This window comes from Ceratotherium simum, chromosome 1 (assembly GCF_057802395.1).
Source record: "Ceratotherium simum simum isolate JZ-2026a chromosome 1, ASM5780239v1, whole genome shotgun sequence".
NCBI lineage: Eukaryota > Metazoa > Chordata > Mammalia > Perissodactyla > Rhinocerotidae > Ceratotherium > Ceratotherium simum.
The window spans coordinates 45,369,126-45,390,702 of NC_141900.1; the positions used below are offsets into that span (position 1 = coordinate 45,369,126).

General features: G+C 33.5%; 1 protein-coding gene across 5 annotated transcripts in view; it reads left to right on the top strand.

The window, feature by feature from the left end:
* Positions 1-21,577, top strand: part of PHF14 (PHD finger protein 14) — a 187,839-nt gene that overhangs the window by 106,495 nt on the left and 59,767 nt on the right. The window contains exon 17 of one of the 5 annotated variants that reach the window (XM_087425801.1): positions 16,752-19,520. The exons of the other annotated variants lie outside the window; for them this stretch is intronic. Within the exon in view, the coding sequence (XP_087281927.1) occupies positions 16,752-16,764 (13 nt within the window). The 3' untranslated portion in view covers positions 16,765-19,520. Of the gene's footprint in view, positions 1-16,751; positions 19,521-21,577 lie in introns of those variants that run through there. 5 annotated transcript variants of the gene reach the window in all.

Genomic DNA, 21,577 nt, shown 5'->3' on the forward strand with positions numbered 1-21,577 from the left:
TTCTGTTTGATTTCTATCCCAACATGAGTTTGCTAGGCCAAAGTGTATGCGTATTTTATATTTTAATAGATACTGTTATTTCATTTCCCAAAAGACATGAATGTGTGAGGATGTCATCACATTGATTTTTGACAATCTGGTGGGTGGAAGTTGGCATATTGATTGTATTTTGTGACTACCTATGAGGTTGAGCATTTATTCATATATTGGTTAGATTTTCTCATTCGTGTGTTGTCTTTCCTTATCCTGTGCCTCTTTATAGAGGTGTTTCTCCTTTTTTAAAAATGAGTTTATCACATGCCTTTGTATAAGTTGCAGATATTTTCTTTCAGGTTTTTTTTTGTGTATGTGTGCTTTGTTTGCTAATGGTAGTTTTTGCCAAATCAGAATTTTAATTTTTTATATGTTGTAATATTTATGTCTGAAAAAAACTTATTTGATATGTTATTGTGAAATAACCAACTAATATCTTGTACATTACTTAGGAAAGCAGTGCATATTATTTGTCTTTGCCCTTTAGATGACCTATCTGCAGCTTTGCTTGAAATATTTTTAAAGATCTGCTGAGATACTGTGTCATGTAAAAATAATTTTTTATTTTACATTTTGGCATTAGTCTAATATAAAAATATTATTTTGCTTTACTAGAGTATGTTATATTCTTCTGTTGATTTAAAAACATAATTTGTTAGTTTTCAGAGACTATTTTGTTAATTTTTAAATATCGAGACTGTATATTTTAAAGTGTATTATACGAAGCTACTTATTGATGTTGTAGCCTTTTCTGTTGTAGCCTTTTCTGTAGTATTTTGGACCTTGTTTTCGTTGAAGAAGTCACTGGCGAATTCCGAATTGCTAAGTTTAATGGCCTTTTTATTTCTAAGTGCTCATTGTATTTGATCTCATTTCAGCATTTAACATTGATGACCAACCTTCCTTTTTAAACCTTTTGGTTTTCGTAGTGCAATGTTTTACTCTAGTTCTTATCAGTAAGCAAAACAGTGGTTAAAATGCTTGAATTTTGGAACCAAGTTATTTGGGTTCAAATCCTTGCCCAACACTAGCTGTGACTTTGAGTTGGTTATATAATCTCTGTGCCTTAGTTTCCTCATTTGTCAACTGGGAATAATAATCATTTCTGCCTCATAGAATTACTATGAGGGTTAAATAAATAGAAATATTTAGTGGTTGTATGCCTTCATCAGCTCTTTCCTAGTCTGTTGCAGTAACCAGCACCTTCACTAGATTGAATGTCTCTAGTCTCTATCCAGTTGTCTGAGTGAATTTGTTCACGTTGTACTTAAATTTGTCCAGAAGCTTCCCGTTTCTTGCGAGGTAAATCCAGAGTTTATAACATGGTTTATATAAGGCCCTCCAAACCTGGCCTCACTCTATCTTTTTGTCTTGATTTGTGGTTATCCGCAACTCCAGATGACCTGTATTCCAAGATAGCAGGCTATCTCTCCTTCCTAAAGCTTTCCTGCCATCTTGCTGTTACTGTACGTTATACCATCTTATCTAAAATTACCTCCCCTTTTTCTCTGGAATGAGGGCTTTTCAATCATTTATATTTAGTCTCTATGTCTTGGTCAGTCCATGATTCTTAATGTGTAAGTACCGTATCTTAATAATTAAACAAGTTAATTTTAATATTCCCAATCTCAAGCTCAATACTTACCACATAGTGTGCTATTTACATAGCTGAAAAGAATAAAGCATCTATAGATTTTAATTAAAGTAGTTCTTAAGAGTGACAATTGTCAGGTAATAGTGGGAACTTGACTTAGTTTTGTTATTTTTATATACAAGACTTTGAAGCCTTGTTTAGATTAGGATGGTAGTTTTTGCCATCTTTTATTTTAATATAATTTATATCGTAATTCACTTCGTTTTTTTTCATGGCTATATTGTTCTTCTATGAGTTAAGGTACATTTTAAATTCTCAAATGAGTTTTATTACCCTTAATATTTCTCTTGTGTTTCTAAGGATAGTACCTATTTCATTGAAATCTGAATTATTTTTAATCTGAAAATGTGTGTGTTATGTTAGTTTCTGCTCATTTTAGCTGCTTAGGTAATATAGAGTCAGTTAAGTTAGATCTGACTGTATCTTAATCTAATTTTGGTCAGAATAGAGGAAATAAGGCTATACTTTGTATTGTAATGTAGTGTGTAGCTATCTGGGTCTCCTTTTTACTCTGATCTGAAAGAAATTTCTTAACAGGTTGAGAACTCCTAATTTGGTTTCCTGGGGTAATTTCATGGCAGTAGACGGCACCGTGTTTGTTTCTTTACCTGTTTTTTTGGTTTGTTTGTTTTGTTTTTTGATATGGTACTTTGTGGTTTTTTTTGTTTGTTTGTTTTGTTTATTGCAGTAACATTGGTTTATAACATTGTAAAAATTTCAGGTGTACATCATTGTACTTCTATTTCTGCATAGATTACATCATGTTCACCACCAAAATACTAATTACAACCCATCACCACACACATGTACCCAATTATCCCTTTCACCCTCCTCCCTCCCCCCTTCCCCTCTGGTAACCACCAATCCAATCTCTGTCCCTATGTGTTTGTTTATTGTTGTTATTATCTACTACTTAATGAAGGAAATCATACGGTATTTGACCTTCTCCCTCTGACTTATTTCACTTTGCATTATACCCTCAATGTCCATCCATGATGTCACAAATGGCTGGATTTCATCATTTCTTCTGGCTGAGTAGTATTCCATTGTGTACATATACCACAGCTTCTTTATCCATTCGTCCCTTGATGGGCACTTAGGTTGCTTCCAAGTCTTGGCTATTGTGAATAACGCTGCAATGAACACATGGGTGCATGTACCTTTACAAATTGGTGTTTTCAAGTTCTTTGGGTAAATACCCAGCAGTGGGATGGCTGGATCATATGGTAGTTCTATCCTTGATTTTTTGAGGAATCTCTATGATATGGTACTTTGATATTGCTTCATTCCAGTGATTGGCTTCGAATCTTCGATGGGAATCTACCCATGCAGTTATTCCTTTCAGTGGCTCTTGCTGACATGAATTATATCTACAAGCTATTTATATGATCCCCAGTACCCTTCTCACTTGGTAATAAATCTCTAGGTGATGTCATTCATGTTCATAGCTTCATTCATTAGTGTGTATGTGTTTGTATGATACAGACACATGTACAAGACTCTAAATCTAACACTCTTTTCTGATATTTGGTAAGCACTTTAAATAAGTGAAAAGAAAATCAACTATGAATAATTTAGGAAAATTGTGATGATTTCCAGAAGTTGATTGGAGGCAAAAAGAAAGGAAAAAACAAAATAAAATATATACATCTTCAAACTAACATAATTATAAATCATCCAAGATGATTACTGTTAGTAGGACATCATTTTGCAAGTTTTAACTTCTGGTAGAATACTGCTTGCTTTGTTTCCTTCAATATAAAATTTAACTTTGCAAGGTTATCATTATTATTAACTTCAGAAGGAAATTTGTATTGGTCACACACATACATGCACACGTACACACAGCAGCCTATTTCCTAGCATGAGTATTTTACAAATTATCAAATCATACAAACACTAACAACTAATGAGAATAACACAATATTTTTTATTTTCAGGCATTTTAAAAGTATCTTCTATAAATTTAGCGTATTTCATATATAATGCTACTTTTTCATTTCAATAAAAAATCACTTTTCTTACTGGTTTGGTTGTATTTGTTGTATAAATATTCTTATCTTTTATCGTAATAACCTTCCTCCTCAGAATTTATCATAAGGAAATATCCAAAGAAAAAAAGCTACATAAAAGGACATCTATAGCTATATTTATAGTAGGAAAATTATCCCCACCTAAAACATACAAATCTCAAAATAAAAACAGCTTAAACATTGTATAGAAGGGAGATGATAAACTATAGCAAATCAGTATAACAAAAAATATTATGTATCTTGTATAGCTTACAAGATAATTACATGGGAATGAAGAAACCTATTTTAGAACATAAGTGTATACTTGTTGTTAGAACATAAGTATATACTAAATTGTTACATATAGATAGCTAGAGATTAGAAGGGAACAAGAAGGGAGCATGGTACTTTTTAGTATGGTAGGATTATGAGTAAAGCATTAAAAATTTTTTACAAATTTTTAAGTAAGTTAATTGCATGAATTTAATGTTAAAATAGAGCCCTATTTGACCACACACACCAAAAGGCTAGTTAAATATAAAAAACATGGCTATGATCAGTTGAGCACAGCCTATAAAAACCTAACACAAACCTTTGCCCAGAAACTACCATTTCCTAGGGAAAACATATTCGAATGAAATAAACATCAAAATTCCTCCTCAAAAAAGACGCTAAAGGTAGTCTAAATAAGTTTTGTGCACATAATTTCAGTTCGTTAAGCAACATAATACTAAACAAGGTAAAAGGATATATTTACTGAGGTATAAAGAATTCATTGATTTGTGTATAAGTATATATATAACATACCTAATCATTATAAATTAGGCTCTCAGTGTTGTCTGGCAGTGCTTCCATATTTTCCTGGTCAGCTTAAACTTTCGTTCCTGACAGCACCTATTTCCATTCTCCTTGTGCTCCTAATCTCATCAGCCTCTTCTCTTCCTCCTTCGTGTTTAAGAAATGACCTCATCCCCTGCTGCACATTGAAAGAAGCAGCCGTCAGACAGAAATCCCTAAACTTCGTGACATGAAACCTGTAACTTACCTATATACTTATTGATATCTATAGGCATCTCTCTTCCACCACCCTTCCTTCTCTTCTTTTCTTAACGGTACTGTAGAAGAGGTGTTCCCTTTTCCTTTGAAAGCTAATATTTCTACCAATGCCCTGGATCCCATTCTCCTTGACTATGATTATTTCGTACTCTATATAGATATACTTAACAACTTCTTCTCCATGGATTTCTTTCCTTTGGCTTTCAAGATATGGCATTCTCCTATCTCTCTGGATAGTCTTTTTATAGACTTCTCTACCTCTGCCTTCCCTGCACGTGTTAGTTTCTTAACGTTCTGTCCAAGATCTTTTTTTCGTTCTACCTAGTCTCTGATGATCTCATCTTCGACATATCTTCGATTAATCCATTAATGCTGAACACTCCTAAATTTTTAAATCTAGCCAAACTCTTTCTACTTAGTTTCTGACTGGTATTGCCAAATGCCTAGCAAGACATCGCCAATTGAGACTCCACAGGCAGCTCTGATTCAATATGTAAATTGTTGACTCAGTATCTATTTCATAGCAATCTCTACTTTCAGTCTGCATCTTCACTCCTGCTGCCTCAGTTTTGGCCTTTCTACTGTCTTATTTGAGCTTTTGCAGATAACTTTCTAAAATTTCTCCGTTTGTAACTTCCTTTTTCTCCAGTTAATGCATCCATAGCCCTCTTTCTATATCACATACTTATCTCTTTACTTAGTTCTTTCAGAGGATCTCCAGGAAAATATCTAGACCCCTGCCACTTATCCACAAGTACCCTTTACTACAGCTATATCAAACTATGTGGTTTGCTGATATGCTCTTTTTTTTTTTTTTTTTTTAAATGCTGGGGAAGATTTTCCCTGAGCTAACATCTGTTGCCCATCTTCCTCTATTTTCTGTGTGAGCTACCACCTCAGCATGGCCGCTGACAGATGAGTGGTGTAGGTCTGCGCCCAGAAACCGAACCTGGGCCACTGAAGCAGAGCATGCTGAACTTAACCACTAGGCCACTGGGGCTGGCCTGGCCCTGATGTACTTTTTAAAAAAATTCATCTGTGCTTTTTTTCTGCCTCAAATTTTATTCCACATTCTCTCTGCCTGGTAAATTCCTTCTTACCTTTCAGGACTTGCTTTAATCTCTTGTTGGTTTTTTTTATGTATTAATCCTTTCCCTAACCCTCTCTCTGACTTCTCAAGCAAAAGTTGTCTATCTACCTGATATGCTTCATCAGCAGTTTATGCAGGCCTCTATGATAATACTTGATAAACTTCTGATGTTTGGCTGTCTTAAATCCCTGAAAACTGTTTTTGGTAACAGTGTGTGATTTATTAATATCAGATAGACATGTTATCTGTGGGCAAGTTTTTCAGTCTCATTAAGCCTCTTCTTTGTATTGGTAAATAAGAATAATAACTTACATATAAATATAAAATATATAAGCATATATAATGTAATATATGTAACATCATTCCCTTTATACTTCATTGCTTCACCTGTAGTACTCTAAGATAATTAGATTTGAAATTAGAGTGTCTTAATCTTGTTATTTTTGTCAACTTCAATTTTGGTTTACACTAACTTTATTAGAACTAGAATTAGAAACTACAACACAAATAAGTGAGATGACTTACCAGAATTTTCAAAAGATTATTTACTGCTATATCTGGATTTTTCTTAAAACCCTACATATTAAGAGAAAAAAAAAGTTCTTGTGAACTTTATTCCTTTGCTTGTATTATCTGAAAATTAAACTATCCGTTCCAGAATTTAGTATCTCTTTCCAAAACAATACCTTTTCTCATTGATCCAAATTGGTTATTATGGTACTTAATTCCATCCTAGGCAAGGGTAGGCTGTTATTTAACCAAAGTTTATTTTATTGTAGCCTTACTTTAATTCTTTGGTGAAAGAAAGTGAGAGGAAGACAATTAGAAAAAAATTAAAAAGTGAATAACCCAGTTTCTTCAGCTTTTCTTTCATAGGTACTATATCAGTTATTTAATTCTTTATGATTTTCCATTGAACCTTATTTGAATACTCCATGGTTTCCTTAAAAGGTGACGTTCAGAACTCTGGAAACATTTTTTTATGAGGCACTTAGTGTATGTCTGTATTCCTAAAATACTTAGGCAAGTTTGAGTAAAGTATTATGGGTGAAGAGAAGAGCAACAGGTTAGAGAGGTTGAGTATTACCTCGTGACTATACAATTGAAAATGTGACTATATGATGTGACTTTAGTGTAGAATTGTTCGTGCATTCTGTGTATGTGTGTATACATCATTTTTTAGTACAAAGATGATATATGAAGCCCAGGACCCTAAGTGTGATTTAGTTTATGAATTGGCAGCCACTTGAGCACTGTGAGAGTTGATAGATTGAACTACATAAAAGTAACTGTTTAAGTATGTTCTCTCCAAATAATAGCAAGTGGAGGAGGAATTCTGCTTTGAATGAAACTGTTAGGCACTCCCTATAATTGCTCAGTAAATCAGATGGACACAGACAGCTGCACAAGGAAGATAGGCCTAGGAAAGACTAAATCAGTGGGATTCAGTTACATCCAAGTGAAGTTATATCAGTCAGTAACTTTCCTTTTAAGTGACTCAAATCTTCCAGACCCAAACTTCTCTTGTCAGGTTACTCATTGGTGTCAGTTATTAAAGAATCGTAAAATTGCCTGATTATATCAAGGACATTGTTGTCACATGGCTTGTAAATGTAGATCTTTTTTAAAAGAAAAGTTGCATTTCCTGTGGAGCATTGAGCACACTGACCAAATATTTCTTTGACTATTCTATTGAAGCTTTCATTTGTAAAGAAATTATGGAATCTACTATTTCCCTATTCTTTTAAAAAGAAGATTCCTGTGTTTGTTCTCATTAAATTTATTTTCTAATGTATTTCATATTTATTAAAGATATTAAAATCCATTCATTTTTTTCATCCATCAAATTGTTATATGGAAGTACATAAGAGACTAGAATTTAGAGGATCATATTCCTAAAAGAATGATGGAGAAATCTTCACATAAACCAAGGTGACATTTGAGTTGGATCTTAAAGTATGAGCAGGTTTCAAAAGATGGAGGTGGGAGGTAGCAAATCTTTCAAGAGAATGAATGAACATGAATAAAGACACAGGGTGGGATTGTTGGAGTCATGTATGATGTAGTTTTAAGGCACGTCCTTAGTTTTAAGGATTCAGGCTGAAGATTTTAAGAGTCCTAATGGGGATTCATTGGAGGCTAGGGAGGATAGTACTTTAGAAGATCAGTACTATAGTATCAATTTATCAAATATGTGATAAATGAATGGGCAGCTAGAGGTAACCAGTTTATGAGCTAGGAACCTAGACTGATGGAAAAATAAATGAAAATAATTAGAAAAATTCAGGAGACGTAAATTCAAACTAGAGATTACAGCAGATAATTAGCCAAAATGGGGAGGCAAGGAAGAAAAGGAAGTGTTAAACTGAACTGGCTGACTTTAAGATAACTATTGGATACAATGGTGATACCAGTAACAGAAAGATGAGTGGCTGTATTTATATTTTAGAGACAAATACGGTAGGTTAATGGCATCATAGAGGGTTGTGAGGTTTCTTTTTAGGAGTGTTGAGTTAGAAATTTCCGGAATGCATTTAAAGTTATGGGATTATAAACATAGAGAGGAATCAAACTCTGGAAATAGATTTGGTGACTGACACATTTGTTCTATACAACTCAAGTATCCAATCCTAACTTTCCTACCATTGCTTTAAATAAATGACTGTATCTCAGACTGGATACTGAAGGTCTGGTAGGAAATCATGTTCTATAAGAATGGAAGAATGGAAAGAATTGGGTAGATGTCCTTGGTTTAGTTGAGCCACAGGCCGAGTCCAGAGAAATTTAATTACCAAGTAAGAGATCCTCAAGATGAGATTGTTTTATACTCTGTGGGATTTTTTAAAGCTTTGTTTGGTGACCAAAATATCTCTGTGTATAAATAACATTTGTCTTTGCTTAACTGAATGTCAACTGTGCCACCTTAAGTAAAGTTGTAGAATATTTGTAATTTGTCTCCGACCCCCTTTATTTTGTGTTTTAGCTTTTGTTTCCAGTCCTTTCTTTGTGATTTCTTCATACCACCTGAATTTGCTCTACTTTAAGTGGAGGTTCTTAATCTTTAGGGTACATTCAAATCACTTGAAAGGCTATTAAACCACAGAGTTTCTGTTTTGGATGCTCTGGGGTGGTGCCCAAGATTTGTATTGCTAACAGGTTCTCAATTAATGCTAATTCTGATGGTTTGGGGACCACACTATGAGAACCACTGTTTTATTCCAGAGGCCCTTTAGCTGAAGCCCTAGGATAGTGCTTCTCAGCTTGGCTAGGAATGCAAATCATCTGTAGAAAGAATTACAAAAGCAAACAAACAAAAACAAAAACCTCACTCTTGGAGACTGCAAATCAGTAGATTCTAAAATTATGGGGTGGAATTTGGGCATCTGTGGTTTTACAAGGCTTCACAGGTACTAGGTACTTAGTAGTACCTCGTAGGTACTACCTAATTATACCTATGCCAGCTCTCAGGCCCTTAGATTCACCCTTTCATTATACTAAGTTCCAGCTGTTTGGGGAAGATTTTAGAAAAGCATTCATTGAGCAAATAATTATTGTACATCCATTTGTACCAGATACTGGACTTGATCCCAGAGATACAGAGGTGAACAACATAGGAATGGTACCTCAGAGTTTAAACATCTCCTGCCTTTTTTGCATGTGCTCACATATTTACTGATCTAAATCCAAACAAGTTGGCCTTTTTGAAGTCTTTATACTGGAACAGGGCTTATGTAGGGCTCTCAAAAGACCAAGAGCCCCATTCTCCACTAGCTGAACCTGATCATTGACTCTTAGATCCTTTAGGGAGGAGACACAGTTCTCTTGGCCAAAATAGTATTATAAAATGTTGAAGCAGGGATGCAGATAAACTGAGAATTGTTTAAAGCTCTGCATGCAAAATGACAGACTGGTTAAAAGGGGATTTTTCTCTCATGGTGACCCATGAACCAGGTTGGCAATAGCAGTGGCTCTAGACAGCTCTGAAGTAGTGCAATATCAGACAATATCTTTTAAAGACCATGCCCTGATACTTAAGATTTCTGTAGTCAGAAATCTTTTACTATAGTCAGAAAGTACAGTACAGTACTATAGTACAGAAAGTACAGTCCTGCTCGGCAAAACTTTTAGGTTTTAAACTCTAAACTTTTAATTTCCCTTGTGACTTTTCTCTTTAACTCATGGGTTATTTAGAAGTGTGTTTTATTTCCAAGTATTTGGGGGATTTCCTATATATCTTTCTATTAATGATTTCTAGTTTAATTCCATTTTGGTCAAAGAACATATCTTGTATGATTTTAGTTCTTTCAAATTCATTGAGGTTTGTTCTATGGCCTAGAATATGGTCTGTCTTATTCCGTGTGCTCTTGAAAAGAATGTGTATTTGTCTGTTGTTGAGTGGAATGCCATGTAAGAGTAGGTTGATTGTGTTGTTCAGGTGTTTTTATATGTACTTATTTTCTATCTACTTGTACTGTTATTTACTAAGAGAGGAGTATTAGGGGCCGGCCCGGTGGCATAGTGGTTAAGTGCGTGTGCTTTGCTGCATCGGCCTGGGGTTTGGATCCCCGCGCACACCGATGCACCACTTGTCGAGCCATGCTGTGGCAGCGTCCCATATAAAGTGGAGGAAGATGGGCATGGATGTTAGCCCAGGGCCAGTCTTCCTCAGCAAAAGGAGGAGGATTGGCGACAGATGTTAGCTCAGGGCTAATCTTCCTCACAAAAAAAAAAAGAGAGAGAGAGAGAGGAGTATTAAAGTCTCCAACTATAGTTGTATGTATATATCACCTTTCAGTTCTATTAGTTTTTGCTTTATATGTTTTGAATCTCTCTTGTTGTTTCTTTTTGGTGAATTGACCCCTTTATTGATGTATTGTCCTTTTTAATTCCTGGTAACATTCTTGTTCTGAAGCCTACTTTGTCTAATATTATTGTAGGCACTCCAGTTTTCTTTTGATTGCTGTTTGCATGGTATGTCTTTTACCCTCCTTTATGTTTAACAGCCTATATCTTTATATCTAAAATAGCTTTATGTTTATAATTATATATTATATAGATATTCACACAGACATACAGACTGTATTTAAAGTAGATTGGATTTCTAGTAAATAGCATGTAGTTGGAACTCGCTGTTTTATCCAGTCTGACAGTCTCATTCTTTTAGGCATGAGATTAACTCTGGGCAGGTTACATCATTTAGAGTTACATCATTTAGAGGAATTATTGATATGATTGGGTTTAAGTCTACCATCTTGGTATTTTTTCTGTTTATTCCAGCTGTTCTTTGTTATTTTTTCCCTCTTTTTATGCCTGCTTTTGCATTGAGCATTTTTTATGATTCCATTTTTTCTTTTTAAGAACTTTTTAGTAGTTGCCCTGGGGTTTGCAGTATACATCCTTAATGTATCACTGACTCCCTTCAAATATGATTTTACTACTACACAAGTAGTATAAGAACTTTAAAACATACCCTTAATGCCAGAGGCAGAGTTAAGACTAGTTCGGTCCTCACTCTGAAAGTCTCCCTTCCCTTCACATTCCCCAAGTTCATTGTTTATCCCCATTGTATCTAACTCAGCCACTTGTTGAATGTCATTGCTCTGAATAAGAAGCAAAGTGTGCACACTCCCAAATCTTGGCATGTTTGTCTCTTTGTCTATTTCTGTCTATCTGGCGTTTGTCTCCTTCATTTTCCCTATCTCTGAGCTATCAACGGTGCCATGATGTGAAAATGAAAACTTTAACATTTAAATTGAAATTTAAAGGAAGGTGTGTGTGTGAGTGTAGGAGAAAGTATATGTGAATCTTTGTATACCTCCCCAATTTTTCTGTAAATCTAAAACTCTTCTAAAAAATAAACTATTAATTTAAAAAAAAAATTAAAGGCAGGTAAGTGGAAACTTTTATATATATTTTAAAAATTTTGTTCATTGTAAAAATATACATACAAGAAACATTCAAAAATATAAAAAGGGTTTAAATCCCTATAATCTTTATAGCATCTTAGTATATTTACTTTATTTCATATAATTTTAATAGTTTTGTTCAAATTTTTTTTTTTTCTGAGGAAGATTCGCCTGGAGCTAACATGTTACTGTTGCTAATCTTCCTCTTTTTTTATTTTATGTGAGCCACCGCTATAGCATGCCTGCTAACAGACAACTGGTGTGGTTCGGCGCCCGGGGTCTGAACCTGGGCCGCTGAAGAAGACTGCGCCGAACCTTAACCACTAGGTCGTCGGGGCTGGCCCCCTCAAATTTTTTTTTAAATATAATTGTCGTATATTATTTGAAAACTAAAAATATCGGAATAATTTGGGAACAATTTTCCATTATAACATTTCTTGATATCTAATCCCTCCCTTTTCCCATTCTTGTGGCTTCCTTGAGACCTTTCTAGTGTCTTTTTCACTGTGTTCTACTGCATTATTCTGTACACCTTCACTGCTTCGGTGTTTCCTCTTGCCTTCTTTCTGTGTTTCTCACTTCTGATTAGCCCTCCTTGGATCCCACTCTGTTTTTGCCTTGGCTCTCCTCATTTTTATTGCTAGTGTATAACTGCGTTCTGTAGCTCTAATATATCTCAATTCCTCCAACCTTCTCAGTCTTTCTCTTGCCCAATAAAATGGCCTAAACATTAACTCCAATCATTGTAGAAAGTCCACCAGTATCCTCCCTAATTTTCGGAGCAAGCCATATGCTCTCCTACTTATTCATTCTCCAGTAGACCCTGCTGTTCTTTACTTTATTCTCCAAATACCATTATTCCAAGGCTGTCTTGAACATTTACTGAACAATTTAGGGTAACAGAGGCTTCTTATAGCACAGAACTGTCTAAAATTTAAAATTGAATGCTTTATATCACTGTTCTCAGAAGTAGCTTGGCCATTCCCACCACTAATAATGTTGCCTTTTTGCCTTAGACCTGCTATGTAAAAAACAATAATCGGTGGTTTAAGTTAATATGTTTAGATCTAAAATGATGCTGTATTGTACATCATAAAGAGATTAGATTCTAAAGAGGAAACTAGAAAATAAGGTGAGTCTTGTGAAGGAAACTTTATTTAAAAAGTTATTTTTTAAGAATATTTTTCTGTTAGTAAAAATTAGAAAAAAGATGTTTAATATTTAAAATATTCATGTTTGGATTGTGAAGGTAGCCCAGCTGCCTCTGAATTTTTCTTATTAAGGTGGTATTCTGATAAAATTTGGATTAAATAGAAAATGTTTACTCAGTAAATTTTTTTCTTTCATAATAAAGTTGATTTGATGATTTTGTTAGACGTGTGGAACGGCTAACCTGCCTCACACATTTAGTATTTAAACGTATGACATTCTTTGACTTTCAAATCTATATTAAAATACTAAACCTTTAAGTAACTTTGTATGATTCATAAACATTTTTTATGCCATGTGTTATCAATGTTTGAATTTTTCTAATTTTTTTTCTTTTTTAAATAAATGAATTATAGATAAGTAATTTATATTTCAAGAAAACAGAAGCCTGAACATGGTATACATTCATTACATAGTGAAGTGTGGTATTTTTGGAGTACGCAATTTTAGAATAGTAAACCTCATCATTTCAAGCACATATAGCAATGAAATATTTCTCGTTTCATTCATTTATTTTTCAGTAAAACTTATTTTTGTAATTTTTTACTTATTTTCCATTGCAGTATGTTAGTATTGTTAACTTATAAAAAAGGGATTATCTATTATATATTTAATTGTTTGGAAAGACTGGGGCTCTAGCCACATTTTGCTACTGCCTAAATGAATGACTTCAAATTAAATTACCTCTAAAGTCATTTTCTCATCTGTAAAATGAAGGCATCAACCTCACTTTTTCTCAAATTATGTAACTTTTGTAACTCAAAGAGATTCCAAAATAAACACCGTAGAGTTCTGAAAAGGTTCTCGAAGTCTATAACCCAATCAGTCGTCTGACACTTGAATCATCTGCCCGGTATCTCTGCTAAGTGACGGAGAAAGAGCTTCTGCCGGGCAGAGAGCTATGTAAATAATCCATTCCCTCTTGAGGCAGTTCTGACCATTGGCAGTTTCTCTCTCCAAGTGAGCTGACGTGTCTCTCCTTAGTAATTTCAATCCTGGAGTCATACAAAACAAGCATAATCCAACTTCTAGTATTAGAAGTCAACTATATTGTTTTCTAGTTTTTCTTTCTTTTTTTAAATCAAACATCCTGTTTCATCTGTTTCTTCTATAACAAGGTTTTGATATCTATTGGTTTTTTTATAGTTTTGGGTATGTGAAATAGACACGATGTTTAATGAAATTAGAGGTGAAATAAATTTGAAAATAAGATAAATTTTGGAGTTGCTGATAGATTTTGATATCTAGATAATAAATGTATAAGAATCTCATATTTTTAACATTTGTAATTTATCCCCAGAGAAATGTTATTTTAAAGTCTTTATGGACTGGGAATTAAAATAATGCTAATGTTAGATGATTACTTTGTCCTAGACTCTATTATCTACTCTCTAAACATATTATCTCAGTTTTTACAACAGTCCTATGAGGTATGCACGTCTCCATTTTGGAGATTAGGTAAGTGAGGTACAGAGACACTAAGCATCGTGAAATAGAAATTATTCCAATTATATATTGAAATTATATAAATTAATTTATGTATTAGAATATAGTTTCTTCTTTTCCCATAAATACTACTATAGTGTTTGATAAATTACTGTTCTTCATGTTAGTTGCTGAGATTTATAGAGTGTTTATTATGTAGGCTGGTCAGTGTACTAAGTGCTTTCCATATTTTATCTTATTTTATTGTATTAGTATTTCCATATTAATCCTCATCACAGCCCCATAAAATAGATACTGATTTTATCCCTATTTTATGGGAGAGGAAACTGAGAAGAATTACCTGTCCAAGATCACACAAGTAGAAAGTGGTGGAATTAGAGTTTGAGTCTAGGCATGTTGACTGTGTAGCTCATGCTCTAATCATTAGGCATGCTGCCTCATTAGACTACACTGCTTTAGCATATTTGACTTTGTTGGGGCGAAAGAAGGAGATGCTTCTTCTTCTTGGTCGGCAATTCCAGCTATACAAGATACAGTCTCCTGGTGCACGCATCAGGGAAGCCCTTTGAAAACAGTAATTTATTTTTCTACATTACTGTGTAAGTAACCTTACTAGGTACATATGGAATGAACACAAAACTGAAACTTGATCTCTGATGTAAAAGACCACATAGTCTTTTGTCCTAGGAAGATAGCAGCCAAGACAAGTCACATTGCTTATTCTGGCTTTAAGGGAGATTTGGAATATTAAGTGCAATTTTAGGATAGAGAAATATTAGCAATAGCTTTTTAGTTTTTTTCAAAGTTAAACTTCAATTTAGATTTAATTGGGGTTTAAAGCAGATTTCCATGATATCTAATGTATCTTTATTCAAATTCCTATCAAAGTTAAATACAGCTGTATCTTTTGGGTTGTCTGCTAGTCTCCATCATTTGTGCATGTAATTAAGAGTACTTCTGTAGTACATGATGTGGTTCCTTCCTCTGGCCTTATGCTTATCTAGTGGTGCTTAACCTGCAGACAAAGCACTTCTCAGAATATCAGATTCAGAAGGTGCTTAAACTTCTTGACTTAGAGACTGAAGTACTGAGAAAAGTTAGCACCTGTGACTATTCAACAAGGGAATTCAACTCTTCCTGTTTCCCTGTTATCCAATAAGGAAATGCAACTCTTTCTATTTATTTCTCCTATGTTGATAAGTACACTTCTCTGAACACTATGTTTCACATTATATTCTTTTTTTTCTTGTACAATTTTGTTTTTGCTTTCTTTGGAGGTTATTCGGTTTGGCATGGTAGCTCTTCTCAGTAGTGCTTTATTTGTCTGTGATTGTGCCACTTTTCACTTTCTTTTTCTCAGTGGAACTTAGAAGCATTAAACACATCTTTCTAAGAGTTAAATAGTAAAATGAACTTTTTTTATAATGTGTGATTACTTGGCAGTTTCTCCTCATCTATACAAATCAATAAATATCTGAAGGAAATGATAATTTTTTATGTTTACTACAGTCAAAAATAATGTTACTTCTAATCACTAAGCAGCTAAAATGTCTCCTCTGAAGATAAAGACGCAAAGGTAGCAAATGAATGTGTTGATAGAGAAATAAATACAAGAAACACTAGGGGAAGTTTTGAGAAATAAATGCAAGTGAATGAGTTTTGAAAATTTGGCTAAAATTAGTGCATTTATAATAAATGACCAGGTCTTTACAGTGAGGTGTATTCTATGTTGTTTTTGCACAGTCCACTAAAATAGCTAGTTAGGGATATACTTTCCACAATTGTAGCCAAACATTTCTAGTATAGTCTTTGATAAAGGAAGGCAGTGTAGGCACAGAGAATAACATCATTTGAAAACTTTCTCCCTGCGACTCTACAGTAGAACCAGCTCTGTACCATCTGGTTAGGTGTGCTTGTTCTCAGCACAATTGCGTGCTTTCTCAAGCATTGTTCAGTTGCCATATTTGATGAAAAATAGCAAACTGCTATTTTTCAAAACATTCTGGTCAAACATGTTTGCTTATGTAAATACAAACACTTCATCATTTTTATATTTTCTTTTTTGTTTTAGTGAGATAGATTTATTTTGACAACTGAAGGTAATAATGATAATAATATTACAAGAGGAGGCAACTCAATATTTCAAATGATAAAACAGTTCCATTTTAATCAGTGAGAACCTACACAGGATCATGGCATTTAGGTTTAGGGTGTCTGTCTCTTTGGACCAGATCGTATGTTATTTGAATCTACTGTGGTATTGTTAGTATGTTTCATAAGACATAGTGCAGAGCTGCTATGATCTTTAAATGTTAATGTTCTTTTCTTATCACTTTACTGTGTAGATACCCTTCATGAGACCCAACTCTGCCACAGCTCATCCTCGGAGGCAATCCTGGAAACCTCTTTTATAAGTGTGATTTTAAAAATGTGGATAACACTCTCAATAGAGTACATAAAGTAAAGGAGAACAGCTATCTTGTCCTTCCCATAAGCTTATCACTGCAAAAAGTTGCCTTTGCTTGTCAGGTTTGGATAGAATGTAATTGATTGGTTTGTTACTTGGATTGACAAGGCAGTTAATTTGCCTGTGTGGATTTTTTTCTATTTTTTTCTTATTTTTTTTTGCACTAATCAGAAACATTCGATATGTGCATTGTTGAAAAATACTAGGTAATGTCGTGTCAGAATTGTCCTATTAAGTAATGCCTTTCCCTGTTGCTTCTTTGGCAAATTATGATATACAGTGTTTAGACTTACTGAAGAGTTATGGAAGCCTGTGGGACTTAAATACAATGTGCTACTCACTGTTGTTGTTGAACAATACCAGTAACAAACAAGAAGGACAATACATTCCATTAGTCTGCTATTCTGTTTCATCCAACTTAATACATATATTCATATATGAAATGCTGCATTGAGAAACCACTGTGGACTCTTATATTAAGCGTTATTTCTATTTATAATATTCAGCAAAAGTGAAAGACTTGTAAAGCATATGCCGTTCTAGTTTTGACTCATTAGTTCTAGTGTGAAAGAACTAATGTTATTAGCATGAAATTTTTACAACTTCAGATTTTAAGCTCATGAATAAGAGTATATCTGTGTTGGTCTCTAGATATTTTCCAATAATACCCACATTTATTCAGTCTTTACGGTTTATACGAACTCTCCGTGTTCAGTATAATTTTATTTTTCTCAACCTTAAATATGAGGTTATGAAATAAGAAGGGAAGTACAAAGCTTGTTGACTGTACAACCTGCAAGGTGAAAGATCTTCATCAGCATCTGTATCTTTCCAGAAGTTTACAGAATTAAAATTTGATCTTCAAGCTTTAATGATCCAGTTTTAAGTCAACGACAGACATATGTTGAATATTCCATCACTCATCTTGAACTGATTTAAAAGAGACTCTTTGCTGAAATTGAAATGCACATATACATGTAAATTGTCAACATGTCTCTTGGAATTTCCTGATTTATAAATGTGGTTTTGGACATCTTTTCAGGTATAGTGGCAATTGAAAATAGTTTAAACTTTAGGAATAGAGTAGGCAGTGTTATAGATAATCAAAAGCAAGTGTAAATATAAAGTTGCTGTATGCTACTAATCTGTAATTATAGTAAGGAACCATATTATTGGATAACAACATAAGTAATTTGTATATAAAAATACGTATAAACTAAGATTATTAACTTATTGGAAGATCTTATAACATTGGAGGAAAAATATTAATGACCTGTAGCAAAACCAGTAGGCTTTTTTTTTTAAGAATAAGAAAGGACTCATTATGTATCACTACATAAGTTTAAGAATAAGTTGGTAATTATTACTATTACTGAACTCCAGCTAGTTTTAAGAAAAATGACAGATTACCATTTTCTTAAAAGAATGTATTAATGCCTTAGGCCCTAGCCCTTCTTTGATACATGGTGAGAAATTACTAGTGGTCATTTTATTGTAGATTTTTTGAGAAATCATTAAGCCTTGTGGTTTGGGTGTCACTATTAATCAAGATCTTTTCCACCTTGGTTCTAATTAGAATACTACATTATCATCATCCTTCATCTTGCAATTTTTGGTGGTGGATATGCTATTTCATATTTAGTGCTAGCCCTAAGAATCTTTGTCACACATTATAAATATAAACCACATAATTCATAAGATCATTTATCCTGCAAATGTATTTGGAGTAGGAGAACTTTTGAAGGGAGCAGAATAAAACACTTTCTCCTAGTAATCTCCTAAATATTCTTATATTTCCACAGTAGAAAATTAACCCTTTTCCATAATTGGTCCAGTTGCTATTTAAAGGAGATATTAACGTGTACTTAAGAAAATATGCGCTAAATGGTTCATATTTCACAGATATATGTAAGAGAAAACAGCATGACAGGTAAATATGATGGCTATTTGTCACACCATAGGGAAAGGAAAAAATACTGAAATATCAGGAAGGAATTTAAATGACTCTGAAATCCACGAAGAATGACATGGTGGTATATAGCAGTGGTTCTCAAACCTTATAGTGCATCAGTATCACAGGAAGGATTTGTTAAAACACAGATTGCTGCCCTATTCCCCTCCTTATCGTCCTCTTCCCCACTTTAGTCCCTCCTCCTGCCTCCCTGCAGTTTCTGATTCAGTGGGTCTGGGATGAGGCCTGAAATTTTGCATTTCTAACAAGTTCCCAAGTGATGCTGATGCTGTTGGCCAGGGACACCACTGTAAGAACCATTTGTATATAATATTTGTTAAGGAATCATTGCGTTGTAGTTGACATTGATTGATTGAATGTGGCTTTAATCTCCTTAAAAGGGCCCTTAAATTTTCAAAAATATTTGTTTCCAGATAAGAGAGTTTATGGTAGCTTCATTTACAACACATACAATAAATTTCTTTACTTTCATAAATTCAGTTAAACAAATCCTTATTTTATTTTAGACCTGTTATGGGACAGCGCTATTTTAGGTACAGAAATGAATCAAGCAACATAGCATTTGTCAATAATTCACTAATTCCCTTGTTAAAAACAAAGATTTGAAATTAGGGTTGTGTTTGAACATGAAAACAAAATTTACCCTTAACCTTTGTCCATCTTAAGTTTAGAAATGATATTTATATATCATTTACATAACATTATTCACACGTTTCTTGAATGTTTATCTGATTTTACATTTATGATGTTAAAAAGAGATTGCTGACCAATAATTAATAAGAATATTCACAACCATTATCCTATTTCCCAGTTTTTACATCCTATTACTTAATGAGACCACTCCTTTTAAACACTTAAATGTTTGTTACTTGACTAAACTTACTACTTTTTTACTTGATTCACTTATGGGCATATTTTATGACTATTTCACCAAAATATGTTTAAGGAATTCAGAAGGACTCTCTGCAGCAGAGTGGAATATTAACATTATTAAAGTTTTTTTATTTTCTGAAATTGTTTTGACAGTTGAAACTTGTTTAAGAGACTCAGCTTTAGAGCTGCATGGCAGATGAAGGCAGAAATTTTTTCCTTTGTGTCTGAGTCAACACTTGGTGAATTTACATAATTCTAAGGATTGTGATTAAAAATATTTCAGAGATGGACATGCTTTACAAATACATTCTTTATAAAAACGTAGGCCTCTTTCTCCCAGTGCTCACTCTAAGACTTTCTGCAGGCCTGCTGATAAGATTCACTGCTGTTCAGGTACGTAAGATATAATGAAATTGGATGCTCATGCTGGGCTTTGCAAATAGAATGAGATTGACCCCCAGCCATTATCTCATTTATCTGATTTACATTGTAAAATCAAGATCTACACTATTGATTAGAGCATAATTAGTTAATTATGAACAGGGAAATACAAAGTTATGTGGGGCCTGAGCACAGCAGGTTGTACTGCTGAAAAATTTCCAAGGGCATGAGCAGATGGAGATCAGTTTATTAAAGAACAAAGCAGACATGTTTCAGGTAGGATATGTCTAATCATTCTCTCATGCTGTGAGGAGGGACTTGACCATATTGTGTATTTTTATATGAATTCTTTTGTTTTGTGTTTCATTTTTTCATTTCACTTTTAATCTTGCAACCTGGCTGCTGTAGATGTAGCTAACTGAATTGATCCCGTTATTTGTGATCATTAAATACGAATTTCGATAATTATCTAAATATTTTACCAATTAATAGACTTTCATATGTAAAGAATATTTTTGTCTTTCTTACCACTCATTCATTCATTGATTATTATCTGTGATAAAAGTCTATAGTGGCATTAATGAAAATATGTTCAAGACTTCCACATTAATCTTTGTGAAATATGATATAAAAGACATTTTCTGATTATTTCATTTAGAAAATGCTCATATAGGTGGTTTGCACTAAAATTGTTGTAAAATATGAGGAATAAAATATATCTTTATTGATATTAAATGTTATTCTAATAGTGGTAGAATGCAGAATTTTGTGCAACCTTGTATTATTTTAAAAGTGACAACTTGTGGGCAATGGTCCTGCATTTTTTTCTCAGTCTGTTAAATGAGTAATTGAAGTAATTGGCCACTGTTCAATGAAAGAATTTATCACTACTGGTTAATAGATTTATGTAGGTGTTTAAGCTATTAGTGAAATTTTATTTAAGTAATGTTAATATTCAAGACCAATTCTTTTGATCTTTCTTGTGTAGAATTTTTACAGATATGATGAAAAAGTAAGAAAATCTAACCCATCAATTTTCTTGATGTTTAGTATTTTTTTTAAGTGAACCAATGTAATAGTATGTATTTTCAGCGTCAGTTCTTTATTTTACCCTATGTAGACTTGGAAGGGATCTAAATAAAATGTTCCATTGAATAAAAAATAGGTATGATTATGGATCAACTTGATCTTAAAAAAATGTACATCCCTTTTCAAGTCCCATGTTGTGAATTTCTCTTCTTTCTGAAGTTTAGCTTATCATCTGGCTATAAATTATATGCATAGGAGGTACACTTAATTGTTTCAGTTCATTTAAAAAGTAGTTATTTAGAGTACTCTCCTAGCGAAATTATCAATTGGAAATTAAGGGATTTGAAGAAACCCTTTGGAACACTGGCTTTTAGCCTGTCTCTTAGGCACAGGCAGAAATAAATCAGTTGTTTCTTTTTACTTGTTTGCGTATTCTCAGTAATAAGGTG